General features: G+C 44.3%; 1 protein-coding gene across 2 annotated transcripts in view; it reads left to right on the top strand.

The window, feature by feature from the left end:
* The window catches only part of M6PR (mannose-6-phosphate receptor, cation dependent), a 648,471-nt gene that overhangs the window by 522,248 nt on the left and 101,995 nt on the right, over positions 1–24,228 (top strand). For both annotated transcript variants that reach the window (XM_044079663.1, XM_044079661.1), the window contains exon 6: positions 8,346–8,472. In XM_044079663.1, coding sequence (XP_043935598.1) covers positions 8,346–8,472 — 127 coding nt within the window. The remainder of the gene's footprint in view (positions 1–8,345; positions 8,473–24,228) is intronic.

Below are 24,228 nucleotides of genomic sequence, written 5' to 3' on the forward strand. Positions count from 1 at the left end.
CCCCCCTTTATTCTGTTTCTCCTTTTATTACCATTCTTCCTTGTTGTTCTCATTTTCTTACAAGGGACATATTGGTATTTATTTTCCACTGGTGGGGTTCTTCCACCAGAACAAGGCCTCCTACTTTGGGGGCTTCTTACAGGTTAGGGCAAGAAAAACTTGTGTAATGGCGTCAGCTGCCTTACTTTATACTGCTGACGACCTGACATCAGTTCTCAAGTGACCGCAACCGATGCAGAAATACTAAGTCTCTGGCATTCGGGCAGGTCGAGGGCTACCCTGGCAGGGATAACCCAAATGTGATGACTGCAACAGTGAATACACTCTTAACTTCTACATTTATGGTAAGTGTACACAACTGTACTGTATTTGTCATGGCAGCAAACAAGGAAATCAGAAGAAGCTAACATTTGAAATAGAAGGGGAAATAGTGGAATTGGTTAGCAGCTTTGAGTGCCTGGAAGGGTTATTATGGAGAAGGAAAGTCTGAAGGAGAAGGTCAAAGCTAGAATCAGAGGGGCTGCAGCTTACTGGCTCATATTGTCAGTGGTAGTGTGTGACAGAATACCAAAAAAGTTGAAAAGTAAAGTGTGCAAAGCAGTGATCCAACTAATTCTGTATGGCACAGAAAGTTCTACAATGGGGGCAGATCAGTTGAGGAAGCTAGATGTTATAGAGATGGAGGTGCCTGAAGCTGGTGTTAGAATGCACACTGTTACAGGCTAAGAAATGATGATGTCACCACAGAAAGCAGAGTAGGTCTAGTTGCAGGGAATGTCATAGAACAGGTTTATAGGTAGGTACTAGGCTATCTGTCCGAAGGCATTTATAAGCCTAGCCAGAATGTGTTGGCTTTCGCCGCCCCCTTAGATTGGTTCCCTGTGCCTCTGTCCAGCAGAGCCACTGAAGTGATCTCCGGGGTAAACTTTCTGTTTCCCATCCACTTGTCAAGGTTTCTTTTGAAGAGTGTTAGCAAGGAGCTCTGCCCAATGTAGATTGGGATCTTGTTCCAAAGCATGGGAAATCTCTGGGACAGGAATCTATCCCTCTAGCACATCCTATTTATTGTTGTGGTGAGATTTAGATCCCTAGAGCGTGTGGCTCCAGGGAATAAGGTTTTCTTCAGGTGGAGCATGTCCATCAATTCTGGGTTGGACATGGCCTTGTATGTCAGGCAGAGATCACTTCTGAGTAGGCGGTATGCAACCAAGTACAGCTGGAGTTTCTTCAGTCAAGCTGCATAGGGTATCTGTTTGAGGCCAGTGATCCTCTTGGTGAGGTACTTCTGTGGTCTTTCCAGCTGTTGCAGGTGTCTTGTAAGGTACATCCCAAATGGGGCATTGTACTGTATGATGGGTCTGATGAGTGGGTCCTTATGACTCTATCGAATGGACTAAATAGCAAATGGGGTTTTACTGGGCATAATGGGTAAGGTGTTTACCTTACATACACAAGTTGCAGGGTTTGATTCTTACATAGGGTAATTAGCTAGGCTTAAAATGGCCCATGAGGGCAGTTAGCCTAGAACTAATCTATGAACCTATGAACCTATTTAGTCGATCCGATACTGTCGAAATGGCAAAATAGCAAAGTCACAGAACATCAAATTTTTTCCTAGGGAAAAAATTTGGTGGGCCGTCTTCAGGACTTTGCCATTTCCTCCACTGTGATGCGATCTCGGAGTTGGTATATTTAAGTAGGGGGGTGTGGGGGCACAGCCTCCTACATGGGGGGGGGGGAGTGAAGCCCCCCCACTTAAATTTGTGTTTAGTTTTTTTTTTTTTTTTTTTCCGGAGCGGATTAATTCGCTGTTCCGTTTGTTCACTATTTTGTTGTTTCAATATTATCGGTACAATGAAATAGCATTCGCTATTTACATTGTACAATAATATGATAGACGCCTGATGAGTGATGAGTAGAGGGGCACAATGACCTCTTTTGATTTGGATGTAAACCCTTTTGTGATTAGGTTGGCCACTTAGAAGGATTTTCTAACTACTTTGGCAATGTGATTGTCAAAGGTGAAATTACTATCTACTTGGGTCCCCAGATCCCTTATTATGTCTTCTGTATTTAGGGGACTGTCACCTATGTGTTACGATGGTTTGGGCATACGAGCAGAAGGCAGTTTGGTGAGGTTTTGGGAGGGGCAGGAAGAAAGCCAGAGGAAATGAGGGCATCCAGCTAAATGATTGTGTGAAGAAGACCTGCGACTGTCTGACGTCACTGTTGAAGGAAAGATGGATAGTGGCATTCATCTCTACTGTAGGAGACACTAGTATGCTGAAGATGATTTCATGTTGGCTGTGATTAAATGTCTCCTGGCAATTCTGCATCAAAAGTCAGAAAGTAAACTTTATTGTCATTCAGATCAATAAATGCAGTGCATCACTGGATGAAATGTTGTTGCTTTAGGCTTGTCTGCATTGAAAAACAGTTTTCACAAGAGGGTGAAGGTAGCATATAACGGAAGATATTTTAGACAGTATAGATACAAATACACACACACATAACTTCCCTACCACCATTTTTAAGATAGGATAGCGGCATAGCATAAGTCACAGTTTCTGTACTTGTGCAAGAAGTAATTTACTTCAGATTGCATAACTTGGATAAATAGAGTAATTTAATTCTACAATGGTAAAGATCATATTTCATTGATGGTGTTCTCACAAACTGAATGAGTGTTGACATTGTTAAGGTTAATTGTTCAGCAGTCTGATCGCTTGTTTAAAGAAACTATTCCAAAATCTTCATGTTCTACACCTGATGCTTCTGTATTGTTTCCCTGAAGACAGGAGGTGGAACAGTCCATGTGTGGGGTTATACTTGTCCTTTATCAGTTTTACGACCTTACCATAGCATCTGCAAGATTGAAGGTCCTGTAAGGACTTGGGGTATTGATCCTGTGATTTTCCTGGCCTGCTTTACAACCTTCTTTAATGCCTTGCAATCTCCATACCAGACTGTGATGTTAGTATGTTTTCTATTGTGGTCCTTTAGAAGGTTATGAGGATGTGGGGAGGGAGGTTGTTGGGCTCTCTTTACAAGGCTGGAGTTATTTGTTGCCCAGCTTAGGTAATCTGAGATGTGCAACCCTAGGAACTTGGTGCTTTTGACCCTTTCCACTGCCATACCACTGATGATGGGTGTGTGGGACCCTTGCTTCCTCCTGAAGTCAACAATGATTTCTTTTGTTTTGTCAACATTTAGTGCTAGGTTATTGTTGGTGCACCATCTGGTGAGTTGTTTTTTTCCTCTCTGAGGCCAATCACAGTGGTATCGTCAGCAAAGTTGATGTGCTTTGTCTGTTTTGCAGAGCAGTCGTGGGTCAGTAGTGAGGAGAAGTGGACTTAGTATGCAACCTTGTGGGACCCTTGTGTTCAAGGTGATGCATTGTGAGTGGTTCTTGCCAACTTGAATGGTTTTGGGCCTCTCTGTCAGAAAGTTGAGGATTCAGTTGCAGAGTGCATTTTCTATGCCTGGTTGACTTAGTTTAGACAACAGCTTCTGTGGTATTAGTGTTGAAGGCTGAGCTGAGGTCTATGAACAACATACGTACTTAGCAATTTTTATCTTCAGTATGGTTCAAGGTGTGATGTAGTGCCAAGGATATAGCTTCCACAGTGGAGCGTTTTGGTCTGTAAGCAAATTGTAAAGGAACAAAAGATGCAGGCAGATAACATAATGTGTGCTCTTTGACCATCCTTTCAAAGCATTTCATCACCGCCTGTGTAAGTGCAGTGGGTCGGTAGTCATTCTGTGTGACTGGGGATAACTTCTTTGGCAGAGGAATGATGATGGCAAACTTGAAGCATCTTGGCACACTAGCCTGTCTGAGAAATGTGTGATGAAGCCAGGTGCCACTTGAGCTACACAGTGGGTGAGTAGATGACCCAGTATCATCCCCACTAATTATCAGATTAATAACAACATACTAAGCATGCAATCAGTTATGAGGGACTTGGGCACCCAGGTTGATAGCAAACTGACTTTTGACCACCACGTTGCCTCTGTTGTACGGAAGGCTTTCTACATGGCCCACCTCATAAATAAGGGTATTTCTTCCAGGAGCAAGGAGGCTGTAACATCCCTGTACTCCTCCCTTATCAGACCCATTATAGAGTACAATGCCCCCTTTACCATGTACCTTGCCAAGCACATGCAGCAGGTGGATAGACCACAGAGGTTCCTGACCAGGAAACTCCAAGGTCTCAAACACCTGTCCTATACAGATAGGCTGAAAGCCTTGTCCCTCTACTCAGTCTCATACAGACTTCTTAGAGGTGACCTGTGTCTGGCATACAAGGCCATTTCAGACCCAGCCTTGATGGAGCTGCTGCATATCCATAAGACAACCTCCACTCACGCAACCCACACGAAAGGCCTTAACCTGGTCTGTGACATTAGTAGAACTTGTTGGAGGGATAGATTTATTTCCCAGAGACTCCCCCCGTCTGTGGAATAGACTCCGTCTCCATGTCAAGCAGAATACCTCTCTAGCCCTCTTTAAGAGGAACCTGGATGACTGGATGGGAAACAGAAACTATACCCCTGGGATCCCACCTGTTTCCCTGCTGGACAGAGGAAACAGGTGCTGACTTTGAGGGAACATGGATGAAATTCTTGGCTAGGCTTATAAGGGCCTCCGGGCCAGTAGCTTAGTATCATCCTATAAACCTATAATCATGTCAGGACCTGCTGCCTTACCTGGGTGGACTTTTCTTAGGTTTTTTCGGACAGCCTCCAGGCTGAGACATAGTGGTGTGACATCCCTGTCCATGGGTAGTTTATTTGGTGACGTGTTGTTTGTCTCCTAAAAACTGCTGCAGAAGGTGTTAAGTTTGTCTAGAAAGTCTGTATTATCTACACTTTGTGTTGATGGAGGTTTGTTGTCAGTAATGCACTGGATGCCCTTCCACAGCTGCCTAGGGTCCTTTTGATCTGCAAAGTGTTTTTTTGTATTTTTAGCCCATGAGCATGTTTTGCTGCTCTTACTCCCTTGCTCAGGTTGGCCCTGTCAACTTTCAGGGCATCCTTGTCTCCAGATTTGAAGGCACCATTACTTTCTCTCAGTAGCTCATAGACTTCACTAGTGAGCCATGGTTTTTGGTATGCCCTTACAGTTATGTCCTTCAAGATGGTCACGTCCTCGACACATTACCCCACTACTGTTTCAGTATACTCATCCAGGTTTACGTGCTGTTCTGTGGTGGCAGCCTCTTTGAATAGGTTCAGGTCAGTGCATTTGAAACAGTCTTGCATGGCTGAGACTGTGCCTTCTGGCCAGATCCTTACTAGTTTCCTGGAAGGTTTTCCTCTTAGCAGCGCAGCATGGGTTTTTATAGGCTGAGTCAGCAAGATGGAATTGTGTGGGTGGGAAACTGCTTGGAAAGCTTGCTTGACATTTGGATATACTTTGTTTAATATAGTTGCTTCCCCTTATGGCAAAGTTCATATATTGATAGTAGTGTGGTAACACTGTTTTCAGCTTGGTCTGGTTAAAATCTCCTGCCATCATAATCACACACTTGGGATTTTTGTTTTATAGTTCACAGGATAGCCTGTGCTATGTCAGTCTTAGTCAGGTAAACCTTTGTTTATTGTGGCTATACATTTTCATTATAAAGAGTATTAATGCAAAAAAAAATCCAATTGTGCATTTTCCTCTGGAGCTTGGACATTTGAGAGTACACTTACCACTGCTTCTTCATTCTTCAGAGTCCCAGGTTTTCTTGACCTCTTTCGAGCCTCAAGAAGTTGTCAGTCCAAATTGAGCAAATCTGCTTTTCATTTTTATGAAGTGTAATGCCCTAGAATTTTAGAGCAAATTACTAAAATTTTCAGAATGCAGTCATTGTTGGATTTGATCTAAAAGAAATCGACGATTTGACAGGAACTACCAGTGGTTTTGCTTGGAGGGTGCAGAAAATTTGAAAAACCATGTTAATAATCATTCAGAGGAATTGGATGTCTTTACAGTATGAATATTTCTAGTCGACAAGAATTGGAAACCTGGCTCTGCAGAAGGAAGGAATATTTATACATCATTCACTGGAACCTGAAGCATGGCAATACAGTGTAGACACTGATGCCATCACAGATACTGCACTAGCAGAACAGTTTTTGCTGAAAAAATAAAAAGAAGTATGGGCATTTTTGTCAGTACCACATCTAGGAGACATTACCCAAATTTATTATTACATTTCTGAGTTTTGTTATTGCCATCTCTGTAGTGTAGAGAGATGAAATCCTGAGCATGACGTGTTCCAGGTTCAGCTAGCAGCCGCAACACTGGAAGAGCTAGATGGTATGAGAGAGAAATGAAGGGGTGGGGGCCCACTCTACTGTCTCAAAGGGAAGCATTTGGAGTGCATGGCGGGAACAATACCGAGTCCCTGGTGGATACCATAAACTATGCAGGAGTGCTGCCTCCAGCAGGGGGTCAGAACAGTCCTGAACATTTGCATCACTAGTGGGAGTGAACGACACATCCTCAGTGATGCCTATTGCACCCAAAACCTTGATGCTTAGTGGTAGTAAAAGCTTAAAGGAACAACTTTATAAACTCCAGCTCACTGCTGATCACTTGACTTGCCCTACACTCATAATCAGCAGCGAGCTTGAAAAGTTTTCTTGGGGGGGTGGGGCCCTGGCTCACACTTCACAATGGGGTCTCTTTCCCTACACCTCAGTCTGTAAATGTACTGCTTTCTAGGTTGCCAAAACTCAGAGAAGTTTTATTTAACATAATCTGTGTATTTGAATGTCTCACACTGGGAGTGTACATATTAACAATCAGCAGTGAACACATGAGTCCTGAGCAGCTAAACTGTGAGTAAGTAGGTGTTTTTGGCTTAAAGAGAAAACCCTCGAATTTCCTCACTGATTATGTTCCTGCATCATTTCCACTCAACCATTACTCCCCCAAAGAAAGAAATAGCTATAAGGCTGTCAATAAGGGGTCACTTGGGTCAGTAGGGTGACCAGAATGGAGAGCTACATAATCAGAAAGGGGCCATAGGAAAAAAATATGTATTCTTTGAATAGTGATAAACTAGTAAATGTTGTCCAATGAAAACTGAAAATTTAAGTGTAAAAGACCTAGTTAACCATTTGTTTTGCTGATTTGCTACCAAAAGTAATCTAGAAAAGGACAGAGAGACGTGCAGTTTGTTTAGGTTTAAAGAGAACAAGGGGGGCAAATATGAAGCCATTTTCTGACTGAAAGTATGAAGTTCAGTCTTGGCATTAAAAAGTACTACTTCATAGAAGGATTACTGGACAAGTGTTACCAGATGTGCACAGGAACCATGCAAGGACTGTGAGCCTACACAGTTCTCTTCAGTAGATACCAGAGACCAGTGGGCAGGTCAGGAAGGAAGTAGAGTGGAACAGATAAGATACTAACTTTATAGACGAGGACAGACCCATCATGAGATTCCTACTGACATGTCAGCAGTTGTATTGCTGAGTGAGAACACGCTGAAAAAAAAAAACTTATATTACAGGAAAAGAGCAAATCTCAAAAATCACTATTCTCCTTTAAACTTTTTTGAAGGGGGGCATGCTCCCCTGCAACCCCCCCGATGTCTGGGGCAAGTCCCCCATACCCCCAACTTATACTCCAACTCCAAGATTGCCATACTTTGGAGTAAAGGGAGTATTCTGAGAATTGGCCATCTCGGACTTGCATTGCTAGGTAGCTGCATGTAGCTAGCTAGGTATGTCATACTGAACCACTGTTCCTGTTGTGTTTGGTGCTGTCATGCTGCATAGCATTTTTACTGTATGGAGCATAGGAGTATGTCTACACTGGTGAGTATGGTGACTTTGTTGCTGTGCATCATTCATTAAAACTGTGAGGTCTTTTCTATGCTGCCTTTGACTACTGTGATTCATATGTGGGAATCATGGTAAGTAAACTTGGCGTAGTAAACGATGTGCAGTGTGTTTGAACACCTTTTCACTCTGTTCATGAATACAGTGGCTTAGCATTGTTGTTCATGCACACAGTATACTATGGGATAAGAAGCCCTAGCTGAAAAAGAACATTAGTGTGACAACAGCCATTGCCATTTTGTTCTCTAAATCCAATTAGTAGCAGGAGTGGTGCTAGGTTATTACTGATGCATAGCAGATGAAGCAGTGCTGAGAATCATTACCTAGTTGCCTTTTAAGCAAAATCACCACATGTACTACTATCCCTTTTGTTAATATTTCTTCATTGTTTGCATTTAAGATGTTTTTTCCTGAAATGTATTTGATTTTTGATTTGTTTCATTTAGAATTGGAAAAAAAAAGATTAAAACTACTGATTTGATTTTCTTTACTCATACCTGTAGGTTTTTCTCCCTGGTTGCAGTCTACATTATTGTAGGCTTTCTGTACCAGAGGCTGGTTGTTGGTGCCAAAGGTATGGAGCAGTACCCCAATTATTCCTTTTGGAAAGACCTTGGCAACCTCACTGCGGTAAGGTCGTTTGTTGTCATTCCAGTTGTATTGGTTGGTGAGAGATAGTACAAATAATTAGAAAACCTCTCCTCCTGTTCCACATACCTTTAGTTAAATTACAGATAATGTGTGCAGAAAACTTCCTCTTCTATTCCACAGAGCTTTAGTTAGACAAGAAGAATAAAAGTCTACTTGGAATTTTGTTACTGTTTAGTATGAATATTTAAGGAGAAATTAAAAGTTATCCCATTTAGTAATGCACAAAGGATTGTATCTAATTTCATTATGAAATATTGTTTTTTGTCTGTTTTGAGAATTGAATATGCTTTTTCATATCATATTAGTTTTCTGTTTGATACTAAAAGTTATTAAAACTGTATGTAAGAAATAATGTATCAAGTGTTACAGGCTTGATGAAAATGTACAGTACTCCTGACTGAACCCCTTTGCACACAATTTTTGGAAGTAAAAGGAAAAAAAGGTAAGTTTTTCAGAGGGAGTTTAAGGAAATTGAGCTATGGGATGGCCAGGACAAGTGGCAAAGAGAGCAACCAAGTACATGTTCATCATAGGAATCGTTGATTTGTTATGTTCATTACATGTTGGAATTCTGCTGCAGGCAGATGTCTTGCTCTTTCAGCCTAATTTCTAGAACTAGTGTGGGCTGGGGTTGGGTAGATCTCCTCCCATGTTGGAGACATTAGGAGGTTGCTGAGTAAGAGAGACAGTAGTCAGCACCATTATTATTTCTTGTTTGTGCTATCTCAGAGCAGAGTAGTTTATCAGTCTCACTCATAGGTTCATAGGTTCATACTAGGCTATCTGCCCTAGGGCATTTATAAGCCTAGCCAGAATGTGTTTGGCTTTCGCCACCCATTTTAAATTTATTTTGCTATGCCCTTTTTCGAGGTTAGTATACTGTGCCTCTGTCTAACAGTGACACAGAAGTGATACCCGGGGTAAACCTACGATCTCCCATCCACTCATCAAGAAGAGAGTCAATGAGGGACTCTGCCTAACCTGGACTGGGATTTTATTCCAGAGTGAAGGGAGCCTCTGGGTTATGAATCTGTCCCTCCAGCATGTCCTATTTATTTCAGTGCTGAGGTTCAAGTCGCGTAGCTCGATGGGATTTGGATTTTCTGAGGTGCAGCATGTCCATTAATTCCGGGTTGGACATGGCTTTATACGTCAGGCACAGATCGCCTCTGAACAGGCGGTATGCCACTGAGTAGAGCTGGAGTTTCTTTAACCGGGCAGCATATGGCATCTGTTTGAGCCCTTTGATCCTCTTGGTGAGGTACTTTTGGGGTCTTTCCAGTTGCTGCAGGTGTCTGGTAAGGTACATCCCAAAAGGGGCATTGTACTCAATTATGGGCCTGATGAGGGATGAGTAAAGAGGCACGATGACCTCCCCTGATCTAGATGTGAATCCCTTCATGATTAGGCGAGCTATATAAAATGTTTTTCTAACCACTTTGGCCACGTGGTTGTCAAATGAGAGATTGCTATCAACTTGGGTCCCCAGGTCCCTAATTACTTCTTCTGTACTTAATGGATTTTCACCTATGTGGTAATTTGTGGGCACTTTGTTTTTGCCAAAGGGGATGACTATACACTTTTTGGCATTTAGCTTGAGGCCATGGCTCTGGCAACAGTTGTCTGTTTCTATGAGGCCCTTTTGGAGGATGCTTGTGTCGGCTGGAGAGTCGATTATGGCCCAGTTTGCAGTCATCTGCGAACTTGGTCAGCCACAGTCCTTCTGTGTTGGCCTGTACCTCCGAGAAATATATACCGAACAAGAGAGGTCCCAGGACTGAGCCTTGTGGGACACCACTTGTAACTGGTTTGGAGTCTGACATGGCTCCAGCAATTCTAACCATGTGGGTTCTGTCCTTGAGCCAGTTTGCAATCCATCTAGTGACATAGGGGTTTATATTTAAGCTGGTGAGCTTATCTATAATGTGGGGTATTGTATCGAAGGCTTTTGCGAGGTCCAGGTAGGCTGTGTGGACCACCTTCCCTCGTCAATGGCCTTGGTGACTGTTTCAAAGAAATCAACCAGGTTTAAGAGGCAGGATCTGCCTTTAACAAAGCCGAACTGGGTAGGATCCAGTGTTTGTAGGTCCCCAATATCTTTATTTATGAGGTCCATGATGATCCTTTCCATAGCTTTGCAGACCAAGCTAGTCAGGCTTATGGGGCGATAGTTTCCAGGATCCGTTGAGGCACCACCTTTATGGAGAGGGACCACTGTTGCTGTACGCCACTCTTTGGGCACATATCCTGTAGTAAGGCTGAGATTGAACAGTAGTTTTATGTTTGGGTTTAGCTCTTCTTGGAGTTCATGTAGGGCGCAGCCGGGACACCATCTGGTCCCATTGATGCTGTGTTTTTGCTTTGGAGAGGGCAGCTCTTACCTGAGCATCTGAGATGTCAGGGGGACAGCACTCTGCTGGGATAGATATTTGACCTTTTGGTGGGGGGAGGGAGTTTGTGCTGAACCTGTCAGCTAGGATGTTGGCAATGTCTGTGGGTTCGGTGTATTTTTTGTTATTTTGGACTAATTCTGAGCATATCTGGGAATTACCACCCAGGTTCCTAACATAACTAAAGAAAGCCTTGTGATTATCCTTAGTGTCCTGTGCAATTTTTCTCTTGAAGCTGGCCTTAGACAATTTTATGTGTGCCCGTAGTTTTTGCTAATAGTGATCAGTGTTCCCTTCCCGGCTTGGGATTTTGGTTTTTCATTCAGTAGCATCTTCCTTCTATTGTATAGTTTGTTTATGGCTGGGGTCCACCAGACAGGACGTCTGCCTTTGGAGGATTGGGTCTTGGTTTTATTTGGGATCGCATGATCCATGCATGCCTGAAGGTGTTCATAGAATGCGTTTATAAAGGATTCTGCGGTCTGGGCCGTATTTTCCACAGGCCCGGGGGCTTTGAAGGATTCCCTCAGTTTTGAGGAGTGTAAAATTTGCTTTAGAGAAGTTTTTCACTGTGGTTTTCTGGGCAGGGGGTGGGGTCGGGATGTGAATATCCAGTGAGATTAGTTTATGGTCTGATCTTACCAGTGAGGGATACACTTCTGGTCTGGAGCATTGAGTCCCCATGTTGGTGATGATCAGGTCCAGTATGTTTTCCCCTCTTGTGGGAGTGGTAACAAGTTGTTCCATAGCATTTGAGTTTATAAATTCTAGGAACCTTTGGGCTAGGGTGTTGGAGCTAGAGTAATGCTCCCAGTCTATGTTTGGGTAGTTGAAGTCGCCCAATATAATGGTGTTTGGAGAGACCTTCATATTTTCCAGTGTTCTCAGGAAGGCCGAGTGGGGTTCCTGGGTTTGGGAGGGTGGTCTGTAGCAGGCTATAAACTGGAAGGCAGTTTTACCCACTGTTAGTTGCACATGGATAGTCTCTGATGCTTCGTGCTTTGCCACCAACCTGGAGGTGTGGGTATCTTTGATGAATATCGATACTCCCCTCCTTTTGTGGTTCGGTCCAAGTTTTGGGGCGAAAAGCATGGTATGAGGTATAACCTGGTAGTGCTGGGGTGCTCTCGGGAGCCCTGAACCAGGTTTCTGTTACTGCACAGATATCGATGTTCTCCATGCTAAGGAGAGTTTGAGTCGTGCATCTTGAGGTTTAGACTTCTGGCGTTGAGTAGCATTACTCTTAGTTTCTTATCCCTTGTGATACCTATGGAGGTGGGTTTGTCTTTTGAGCATTGCCTAAAAAGGCACTATGGGGGTAGCAAGAGCCTTTGCCAATATCCGAAGCCCAGGGGTGACAGGTGCAAGCCGTCCCTAGCGAAGCATCGTGGCTTCTCGAGCATATCATCCCAAGCTGACAGGCATTGGATCCCCTTTGAATGACACCAGTACTTAAGCCAATTGTTGAAATTGATCATCTTGTCTTCATATTGTGGCATCATTCTTGGTGAGGGTAAGATGCTACTCAAGGTCAGGGTCATACCGGCCTGGGCTACATGCTCAGAGAGCTCCTTTATGTCTCTTTTCATGTAGTCCAGGGAGGTACGTCTCAGGTCATTCACACCAGCATGGACAATGACCGAGTCATATTTGTACTTGCCTTGGAGTGACCTGAGTGCTTCTGTTATGTGGCGGATCCTAGCGCCCGACAGGCAGCTCACCGTGACCCTCTCCTTGTTCAGCCTGGTGAGCGGGACGTCAGTGTGCCTGACGATAGAGTCACCTATTACAAGTGTATCAGGTGTGTTGTTTAGTCTTAAGGGCTGTGACTGTTTGGCACACTGGCTTTGTGAGATATGTGTTGCACGTGTTTTGTTTTGGGGTAGCGGCTGCTTGGGTGTCTGCTTTGGAGGTCTCTGCTGCTTGGCAGATCTTTATTTAGAGCCTCCAGTATGTTTTGTGTGATTATGTGTTTGGTTTGCTGTCGTGGTAGGTCTATGTGAGACTGGAATTGTAGTGAGTGTGGTTTCCTTCTCCTCCTGACTGGTTATGCCAGTACTGAGTTGAGAGAGCTTAGCCTCCAGTTTGGCTATATGGTTGCATCTCTCACATGTGTTGGAATTTGTTGGGAGGAGGTGAGGGTTGTCTGTGTACATGAGGCAGTTGTAACATTGCCTCAAGATTCCCAGATTCACCAGCTGGACCGGAGAGGAGATTGACAACTGACCTTTGGACATGCTAGAATAATATTGGGAATTCCTTAATAATTGAAAACCAGGGCCAGTGGGGAGTGAGGGTGTAGTGCTTTTAATTTTTAGTGCTGACATATAATTGCTTTAGTGAGCAAGTGCCAGGTAACTTAAGTGCAATGTGTTACAGGTAACTTAAATGCAAAAACGACAAACAGTAACTTTCTTTCAAGTGAAACAAGGAAATAAGTACAGTAAGCAATGCAGATATCACTAGTGATCCACAGAAGCTGAGAAGCCGTATTAGGTGGAATTAGCGTTCCAGGGAAATAACAAGCAAACAAACAACAAGCATATAAACAAAGCTAGATTCAGCAGGCCTGGATCTAGTGTATGCTACAGCAAACAAAGTGCACCAATTTCAGTAAGATACAGTTCAAATATTCAGGCACTATAAACCTTTAACCAGAAATTCCCAGCTCAGAAGGGCAGAGTCCAGCCTCTTCTCCCACAAGAGTGCAGACCACAAACCTTCTTAATGTAAAATAACTGGCCTGAAGCCCAAGTGCTTAAACCAGAACTAATACACTTTAAGAATAACAGACACTGGGCTCTCAATCAGCAGTTCCCAACTTAGAAGGATGAAAGCTACCTGTCCTGCCACCACAGTGCATGCCACAAACCTTCCTAATGTAAAACAACTGGTCTGAAGCCCAAGTGCTTAATCCAAAAGACTTAGAATGATAGCTAAACTTTAATCAAGTTACTACCAAGCAGTAATAAATACAACTGAATACTTTAGAGAATGCCTGGATTAGTGCTCAAGTTACACAAACAAAGCTAGATCCAGCAGGCCCTAATCCAGTCTATGCCACAGCAAACAAGGCGCACCAACTTCAGTAAGAAGCAGTTCAGATATGCTTGCACTATAAGCCTTCAATCAGAAATTCCCAGCTCAGAAGGGCAGAGTCCAGCCTCTCCTCCCACAAGAGTGCAGACCACAAACCCTCTTAATGTAAAATAACTGTCCTGAAAGCCCAAGTGCTTAAACCAGAATTAATACACTTTTCGAATAACAGACACTGAGCCCTCAATCAGCAGTTCCCAACCTAGAAGGATGTAAGCTACCTGTTCTGCCACTACAGTGCAGACCACAAACCCTCTCAGTGCAAAACAACTGGTCCGAAGCCCAAGTGTTTAAACCAGAAGGCTTAGAATGAGTTACACCAAGCAGTAATAAATACAATTGAGTACTTTTAAGATGATGCAAAAGTAGAAAAAAGTAGGTAGAAACACAAGTACAGTAAAAGCAGATGAAAATTTTTTTTTTTTTTTTTTTTTTTTCTGAACAAGTGCTGGAGATCAAAGGAACAGATTTGAGTGCTGAAACTAGAAAACTGGCTAGTTATAGGGAAAAAAAACTAAGCTAGAAGGCTTCCCTCCAACACAGAAGGGCTTGGGGGCTCAGAAGCCTACAAATAGTCTATACCACTTAACAGGAAAGGCAGGAAACAAGCTTAAATTTTTTTTTTTTTTTTTTTCTGTTACCCAGATGCTCTCTTTGTACACAGTAGGAGTGCCTGAAATCAGAATATGATCTCACTGCACTCAGTTGAGTGAGCAAATGAGATGGGCCCAGAAGGAGTATCCAAACACAAATTTACAAGAGGGGCGGGCAGCTGCAAGGCCACTAAGATTAACACCAAAACAAAAACAGGGAGGGTGGGTGGGACTAACTGAAGAGCAGAGTGAAAACTTCCAGTTCAGCTAATATTCCTTCCGCACAGTCAAAATCAATTTAAATACTGTATTTTTTTGAAAAAAAAGAACAGATAAAGGTACTTAAATTCTCTTATCGTCCAGTTGAATATAGCAAGTTCTTAGCGGCTAAAGCTGAGGTTTTAAGCAGAAAATATTTCACACTGTACCACTTAAATAGGCAAGGACAGGAAATCAAAGAATGTGACTACCCCCACACCTGTAATTACTAGCAAATAACAAAATTCAGCAAACACTGACTAACTTCCAGTTCAGCTAATATTCCTTCCACACTGAAGAGCAGAGTGAAAACTTCCAGTTCAGCTAATATTCCTTCCACACAGTCAAAATCAATTTAAATACTGTATTTTTTTGGAAAAAAAGAACAGATAAAGGTACTTAAATTCTCTTATATGTCCAGTTGAATATAGCAAGTTCTTAGCCGGCCAAAGCTGAGGTTTTTAAGCAGAAAATATTTCACACTGTACCACTTAAATAGGCAAGGACAGGAAATCAAAGAATGTGACTACCCCCACACCTGTAATTACTAGCAAATAACAAAATTCAGCAAACACTGACTAACTTCATGCAGCTTCCAAAGTGATAAGCATCCTTTTGGGACATTTATCATTCATTTTCGATTACATGTTTGTTGTTAATGATATGGTGCTAACTTTGAGTACTTTGTGTGCATGCTCAGAGTTTCTTTTCCTTAGGATTATGACATCTCTGAGAAAATGACCAAAAGTTGTGCTTGTGGTCAGTCATTCCAACCCAGGCACTTCCATTTTTACTGTCTGTTTTGTCTAGGGGAGGATCACTTGCACTGCTGCTTGTAAATATTTTCCAGTTTCAAGAGAAAGAGTGTAAAACAAATAAGTGCCTAAAACTCTTAAGGCTTTCTTGAAACACCAAGTCTAAGGGGTGCTTGACCTTTCTGTGTCTGCTGGGATTTTCTTATGGAGGGAGGGGTTAGAAAACATAAACCAAAGCACTGCAGGAAAATATATAAGCCAAGAACGTTCATGCCTAGAGGCAAGAGCCGGGTGACCAAAGCCATATATTCCTTGTCAGCCATGCATACATCTTCACGGTTCTGGGAACAGTCCTGGTAAACTCATTGCTCTGATGCCTGTTAACCTCCCATTTTTAAAGTTGCTTTGGAAGACAGCTACAAGTTAGTTTTATTTGCATAATTGCATGCCTTAAAAAAAAATGACTGTAGCATCGCAGCCCAAACGCTGGTCCTGTGGCATCGGCTGTCTGTCAGCAAGGGGTGTAAGTCCCCAGAGAAAAACACACCAGATTTTCCCTCTGTTTTTGTTTCAGGAGCACTTGGTTTTTAGTTAAGGGAGTTATTACTTCTGAATTTATTAAGTGATCATCCAGCCACCACCACCCCACACACACAAGCACAAAAAATATGCCTGCTCTATCCTACTTTAATTACATGGGATTCACATGGGAGTTCTTGATGGTCTGGAAAATGTCCATCTAATGTTGTTAATCTTCTTCCCATTCATCAGTGATGGGTTCGGTTCTGAGCCCCTCGTAACCATGTTGGCCAAATACCAAGTTCGCGTACACCAAAAAAACTCGAGCTAAGCTGCTACCCTCAGTGCCCTTCTCCCAATTACCTCAGATCTCGTTTGCCATGTAGCCATATAGCCGCGTTTCATCGAGCTCTCCAGCTAAGTGAAATATTTTTGATATATCTTTGAGTGTTGATTGTTGTAATTTTTCTACACAGTATACCCTTTTTGAACTTATCTGTCTCCATATATCCTAATTTTCTCATCTTTACCTCTACCCGTTGGGTAATTCTTTTATCATTGTTGGTAATGCCCTCTCCTACCATTGTGGTATCTCTTGATACCATCACTGGTATCTTCCTTTCTTCTTCTTTCTTGTGTGTGTCTGTTTGTTTTGGCTGGATATGTCCGATAAGAAAGGGACATCAGGGTTCAAACATTGCACCTCCTGCAATGGTAAACTCCCTAACAGTGATGGTCATGATGACTGCATTTATTGTCTGGGGGTTTCTCATTTATCTGTGGAACCTCCCTGTCAGATATGTCAGAGTTTTAGTCAGCAGATGCTGAACAAATGAAAAAATAAGTTAATCTTGAAAGGCCTTCTACCTTCTCCTTTCACAGAGGCTGTTTCTGTGTCTGCGGCTTCAGTCCCTTCAGTTAAACACAAAACACGGCCACATTCTGACCTGCCTCATCTTCTGGTGACAGAGGTAAGACTTCTAAACATAATGCTCACAAGACTTCATCGGAGCATAGAACCCCTTTTTTGGTTCCAACTACTATGGTTTTGACCTCTGCACCAACTACTATTGTGATGACTTCAACCGTTCTAGTGACAACTAGTGCCTCGGTGCGAAGCTTCCTCCGGCGCCAACTGTCTCGATTATGGCACTGTCCTTATTTGCTCCAGCTCTGCCTTTGGTGGCGACCTCTCAGGAGCCGATACCTTTAATTACAAGTGTCCCATCAGCGCCGACAATATCCTCGCCTTTGCTACCTGTCTCCAAACTAGAGACCATGATGCCATTTTCTCAGACACCATGGACCCGATATTCTTCTTCTCTGGACCTGTTTGCAGGACATGCTTATAGCCCCTTTGTGGACCGGCTAGTTTCTCCTTCAGGAGTGTCCATTAGGTCCACCAGGAGCCTATCCGAACATTATGTGGTGCGCTTGTTCTATCAGCTGTTGACAGCCAGAAGGATTCCAAATGTGCCTAAGACTCATCCCCATTTGGGACTGGGTGCTGTTCTTCCCAGTACTCCCACGTATTCTCCTCCTTCGGTCCTCCCAGTACCGAAGCTCACTGTTCTGACGACTGTGGTGGAACACCCCCCCCCTACCTCGGCACAGACCGTGCCTGTCACTGAGGCCCTGAGGCCGACTCTTTGGTTTTCGGTTCCGTCGGAACCATTCCTTCCTTCGTCTCATGGTTGGGGGGGGTGGATTCCTCAGTTCAGAGCACCATCCCGGGTGCTTTATCGGTGCCGTCCTCGGCTCCAGGAATTTGCTGGCTCTGATCTTGTTGGAGGCTCCATCTCTGGGAGTGGATCCGACGCTGCAGGGTGTGACCCCGGTTCCGAGGCTGTCTTACTCTGTTCCAAGCTCCCACTCTTCTTTGGGCGGGCCTGCTTTCTGGATGATGGAGAGCGTGCTTGCTTCTGGAAGTGCTCCACCGACATCAGAACTTCCTTCTGCTCCCTCTGAGCTACAGCTACCATGGGCCACCTTCCCGGGACACCAGGGGGAAAAGGCTCAGGATATCCCTGTCCGGGATGCCCCTTAGTCTTCCTTAGAAACTCCCACTGAGGAACCTCCCCGGAATAAGTTGTGCAAGAGGAAGCATGTGGACTCGCCTGAAGAGTCGCTGACTGAGGACACAGATTACGATGATGGGGAGGGGTCCCCACAGTCACCCCCCAGATGTCTCATTTAGAGACATCCTTGAAATATTAAAACAGAGGGGTGGCTGGAAGCCCTCCAACCCCTCCTTGGAGGAATCCGTGTTCCTGCCGGCTTTTCGCTCCCAGCCTTCTACTTCTTGGGTGACCCCACCTGCCAATGAGCTGATACAACTGGTCGTGCAGCGTGCCTGGCAGAATCCTGACTCCATAGAGGCCATTCTGAGGAGACCCAATAAAATCCCCCCCGAGGAGCATCCACACTGGTCGAAGGGGTTGCCAGTTGGCGCGATGGTTGTGGTGGTGGCCACCAAAAAGGACCTAGCGGAAGAAAGTCCTACTGTTCACCCACCCAATAGAGAGTCTCGGGCTGTGGACAGACTGGGAAAGAGTGTGTTTGCTTCAGCAACCTTTGCTGTTAGGTCCCTGAATTACCTGGCACATTTCACGAGGCTCTAAAGAGATCTAATTACTGAGCTTTCTGGAACTCTCGCGGGTCAAGTTTCTGACAAGGCGTGTGGCAAGTTTGCCTCTCAGCTTGCCACCCTTGAATCCATATCCAATTCGTCCATGAGGTTGCTGCCTCACGCAACCAAAGGGGCGTCTAGAGCTGCAGGTGCAGGGATTGTTATGAGGCGTCATGCCTGGATGCGCATATGTGACCTTGCGGACTCCTTCAAGTCCTCCTTTTTGAATGCCCCTATTGAGCCATCATCCTAGTTTGGTTCCAAAGTGAAAGACACACTGGCCAGGTGTGAAAAAGATGGAAAGACCCTGTCTGCTATTGACCTGTGTTATTCCAAACCTCAAAGTTCGTTTTTCAGGAACCAGAGGAGCGGAAAAATCTGGCATAAAAAAATCGCAGGGCCCTTTTCGAAATGCACGTGGTGAGGATTCCCCCAGTGAGGGGGTAACAATGGTGGAAGATGCCCATTCAGGGGCAGATGGGGTCAACGGAATCAAGACTCCATGGATTCTTTCTCTGGGCGGTCTTATCAGCGCTCTTGAAGCGTTGCCTGATTGCTTTCCTCTGGAAGCAGTTGGGGGTCGTTTTTCTCTGCACCAAGCTGGCTGGCTCTCCATTACAAATGATCAATGGGTGAGAGCATAATCTCCAGAGACTACTACATTCCTCTATCCTCCCCTCCCAAACCTTCCCGATGTTCTTCCCAACCAAAGGGAATAAGCAGCTTCAGAAATATTGAAGCTATGTCAAAAAAGAGTCATCCAACCAGTCCCTCCAGACCAATGCGGATCCGGTTTTTACTCAAAATTCTTTTTAGTGCCAAAAAAGACCAGGGACTGGAGACCCATCTTGGATCTCAGCCACTTAAATCAGTTGTTCAAACCAAGTTCCGCATGGTAATTATTCAATCCATCCTCCTCCTTTCTGAGGGAGGATGCTTGGATGTGCTCTATAGACCTCCGGGATATGTATTATCGCATCAAAATGGACAAGCACTGCAGGAGTCTCCTTTGCTTCCGGCTAGGAGACGATCACTGTCAGTTTCGTGCCCTGCTATTCTGTCTCTCGATGGCCCCCAGAGTGTTCAAGAAATGTTTAGCAGTGGTAACAGCTCATCTGAGACTTCTAGGATTTCAGGTGTTTCTATATTTGGACGATTGGCTCCTCTCTGCCCCAACCAAGCGTCTCCTGACAATGGCTCTCTATTACACCCTTTCTCGTGCGGAGTCCCTAGGCATAACTGTACACTGAGAAAAATCCAACCTAGACCCCACTCAACAACTGGAATTTATAGGGACAGTACTCTGCACTCATTCTTGTCTGGTATCTCTTCCAGCACACAGACTCCAGAGACTAAGATCGCAAATGTATGTGATACTGTGTCAAACGAAAGTGTCAGCAAGGGAAGTCCTCCAGCCGCTAGGTTCTATGGCTGCGGCCATCCTTATAGTTCCCCTTGCGAGGTGACACATGAGAATCTTACAATGGCTCCTCCTGTTGCAGTGGTCTGCAAACATCCATCCTCTAGACTCGCAGATTCTCATAACCAATTTGTGCAAGCAGGATCTTCTTTGGTGGATGAGGCCAGAAGCGGAATTTTGGTGTCGTCCCTTTCAGTCCCCACAGCCCTGTGCCACTGTGACGACGAATGCTTCCCTGAGTGGGTGGGGGAGGGCATTTTCAGGGAAAGTCCAATGCATGTGGTCGAATTTAGAGGCCGATCTCTACATCAATGTTCTGTAGTTAAGAACGGTGCTATTAGCATTGCAAGCACTCCACCCACTCCTTTCCTCTGGAACTATTGCGATTCAGTCAGACAGTATGTCAGTAGTCTGGTACATCAACAAACAAGGAGGAACCAAGTCATATCCCCTGTGCCAAGAGGCCATGAGAATTTGGCAGTGGGCGTTAGCTTCCAACCGTTTTCTGATAGCAACGCACATCCCGGGGAAGTCCAACGTGATCGGACAGGCTGAGCAGGTGCATTCTGCTCCCTCACGAGTGGTCTCTCAATCCCAAGATAGCGGCGGAGATTTTCAGCCGATGGGTCCAACTTTGCTGTGACCTTTTTGCCTCTCCCACAAACAACAAATGCAGCAGCTACTTTGCCCTACTTCCCTCGGAGGGGGAGTCACCGAGAGATGCTCTGTCCCACGATTGGCCCACGGGTTTCCTATATGCCTACCCTCCGATCCCCTTGATACCTCTATTTCTAAAGAAAGCAACTCTGCTGAGATGCAAGGTGATCCTCATTGCTCCATTCTGGCCCCGTCAAGTGCGGTTCCCCTTTCTTTGACCTCACCTGATACACCCGTCCAGATCTAATTTCTCACCCCCAAGGATTGACACAACCAAAACTGTCCATTCTCAAGCTGACAGCTTGGTTTCTCCACTTCCATTAGCCGCCAGGCAAGAAGCCCTGCCTTCTAATGTCCGTGATGTTATTCTGGCCTCTCACAAACCATCCACCTGGAAACTATACAGAGATAAATGGAAAATGTTTTCTTCCTGGTCTAAAGTGCGAGGGTAGGATCCTTTTTTGGACACTGCCTCTCTTATTCTTCAGTAACTATCTGAACTTTTTGAACATGGAGTGTCTGCATCTACTGTACAAGTTCATTTAGCAGCTATTTCCAATTTTCACAATGGTTTACAAGGCACATCAGTAATGTCCACTGGGCTTTGCAAAACCTTTCTTAAAGAAATGTTTCTAGGTAGACCTCCACTCAAATGCCCGTTACAAACATGGAATTTATCACTTGTACTTCAGGCCTTGTCTCAGCCCTCCTTTGAACCTGCTGCTAAATGCGATATCAAATTCTTGTCTTGGAAATCTCTCTTTTTGGTGGCTATCACTTCTGTTAGAAGGGTCTCAGAACTGCAGGCCCTATGTGTCAATAGACCTTACCTCATATTTCATAAAGCCAGAGTATCTCTACGCACTAATCCATCCTTCCTTCCCAAAGTGGTTTTTGAATTCTGTATAAACTAGTCAGTTGAACTCCCAGTGTTTTTCCCCAACTTTTCAAACAAAGATGAATACTGCCTACATTCTTTGGATGTACATAGGCAATTACATTTCTGCCTGGACAGGACAAAATCTTTTCGTAAGTCTGACCAACTTTTCATCTCCTTCTCTGGCCCCAGGATGGGAAATGGCGTTTCTAAAGTCACTTTATCTAAGTGGCTCAGAGATTGTATATCCTTTTCATATTCATGTGCTAATGAAACCAGGCCTCACAGTGTCAAAGCTCATTCAACTAGGACTATAGCTTCCTCGGTAGCCTTTCATTCTAGAGCCTCTATGGATGATATCTGCGCAGCAGCCATTTGGGCTAAACCACACACTTTCATCAAGCATTACAAATTGGATGCAATTTCCAGAGGAAGAACTGCCTTTGGCTCTATGGTGCTCAGGAATGTTCTGCCATAAGGGCCACCCAGGTCTATCAGATAGCTTGGGATTCTGTCCCATCAGTGACGAATGGGAAGAAGATTAACAACATTAGATAAATAAGTTATGTCTTACCATAATGTTCCATCTATGTTGTTGATCTTCTTCCATTCATCATATCCCTTCCACCGTCCCCCTCCATAGTCTCCTGGTGGATCTTATGGGTCCTGGTGGTGTCTCAGGTTTTTCTTTTTTGTGCAGAAATGGCCTCTGCTGCTATCTGTTGTCTTTCGTAAACTCGATCTGAGGTAATTGGGAGAAGGGCATTGTGGGTAGCAGCTTAGCTCAAGAGTTTTTTTGGTGTACACGAGCTTGGTATTTGGCCGACACAGTTTCGAGGGCTCAGAACTGAACCCATCAGTGATGAATGGAAGAAGATCAACAACATAGATGGAATGTTATGGTAAGACATAACTTCTTTTTTTCCTACTGTAGAGTTTGCCACTTTAGGTACTTTATCCATAGCTGAGAAAGAGAGTCCCCTTAGTCCCCCCATCCAGCTGTGACATCTGACAATGTAGGAGGACCAGGACTTAACATAGTCCTCAGAGGTGTGTTCCCCTTTAATATACGATGCAGATGAGTATGAGTAAACTCTATAATAAAAGAAAAAAAATTGTTGTCCGGGACCTTGAAGTAGCAGGTGTCTAATTGGAAGCAATCTCTCCTTAGCCTGAAAAAGCAAATAAGAGCACTAGTGAAATCCTCCAAAGCAAACTTTGAGACCAAACTGGCCACATCTACTAAAGACAGTCATAAGGCTTTCTTCACATATGTCCACAATCTCAAGGGAAGCACCCAGATCTGCTCAGAACTGGTGGTCAAGGACACCACATACACAAACCCTGTAGATATAGCCAACCTGCTGGCAGACAGGTTCAGTGAAAACTTCACTTCTCTGCCCCCCCCCCCCATCAGTAAAACAGGACATCCCCAGTACCTGCTCCCTCCCCTAATCTCTAGGGAGCAAGTCATCACTGCCCTCTCAAAGTCAAAAAATACAGTCTCCATGGGACTCAATAACATCCCAGGCTGCATCCTGTATGAACTCAGGCAGAATCTTGCAGCACCATTAGGCACCCTCTTCCACCAAAGCCTGAGTACCAGCTTCCTCCCAGCTGAGTGGAGGACAACTACTGTTATCCCTTTGCACAAAGGTGGAGTATCCACCAATCCAGGAAATTATAGACCCATCAGCCTAACTAGTCTGATCTGCAAGACCATGGAGCAGATTATCATGGACCTCATTAACAGGGACATTGGCAACCTCCAGACACTTGATCCCACACAGTTTGGTTTGTCAAGGGGTGGTCATGCCTGTTAAATTTGGTCGACTTCTTTGAGATAGTTACCAAGGCCATAGACAAGGAGGAGACTGTGCACACTGCCTACCTTGAACTGGCCAAGGCCTTCAATACTATTCCCCACTTAAGTATAATAGATAAACTCTCTCAACTAGGCATCTATCTATATGTTACCAGATGAGTAACAAACTGGCTCACTGATAGAACCCACCTAGTCAAAATAGGGGAAGCCACCTCAAGTAGTAGACCGTAACAAGCGATGTATCCCAGGGATCGGTCTTGGGGCCTTTGCTGTTTGGGACATACTTAGAAGTGCAGGCCAAATCTAGTGGGCTATGGGTGACCAAGTTTGCAGGTGACTGCAAACTGGGTGCTGTCATCAGTTCCCCTAGAGATGTGGACAATCCTCCAAGATTGTCTCACCCAAACAAATGACTGGTGCAAGAAACATGGCCTCAAACTGAATGCCAAAAAAATGCATCATCATCCCTTTTGGGGAGAATGATGTCCCCACAAATTATCACATTGATAATAAGGCACTAAGCACACAATCAGTCGTGAGGGACTTGGGAACCGAGGTTGATAGCAAACTGACTTTTGATCACCATATTGCCTCCATTGTACAGAACGCTTTCTACATGGCCCACCTCATTAGTAAGGGTATCTCATACAGGGACAAGGTGATCATAACATCTCTGTATTCTACCCTTATAAGACCTGGAGTGATCACAGAGATTC

Source organism: Protopterus annectens, chromosome 8.part0 (genome assembly GCF_019279795.1).
Source record: "Protopterus annectens isolate FY-2018-M chromosome 8.part0, PAN1.0, whole genome shotgun sequence".
In the NCBI taxonomy this organism is placed as follows: domain Eukaryota; kingdom Metazoa; phylum Chordata; order Ceratodontiformes; family Protopteridae; genus Protopterus; species Protopterus annectens.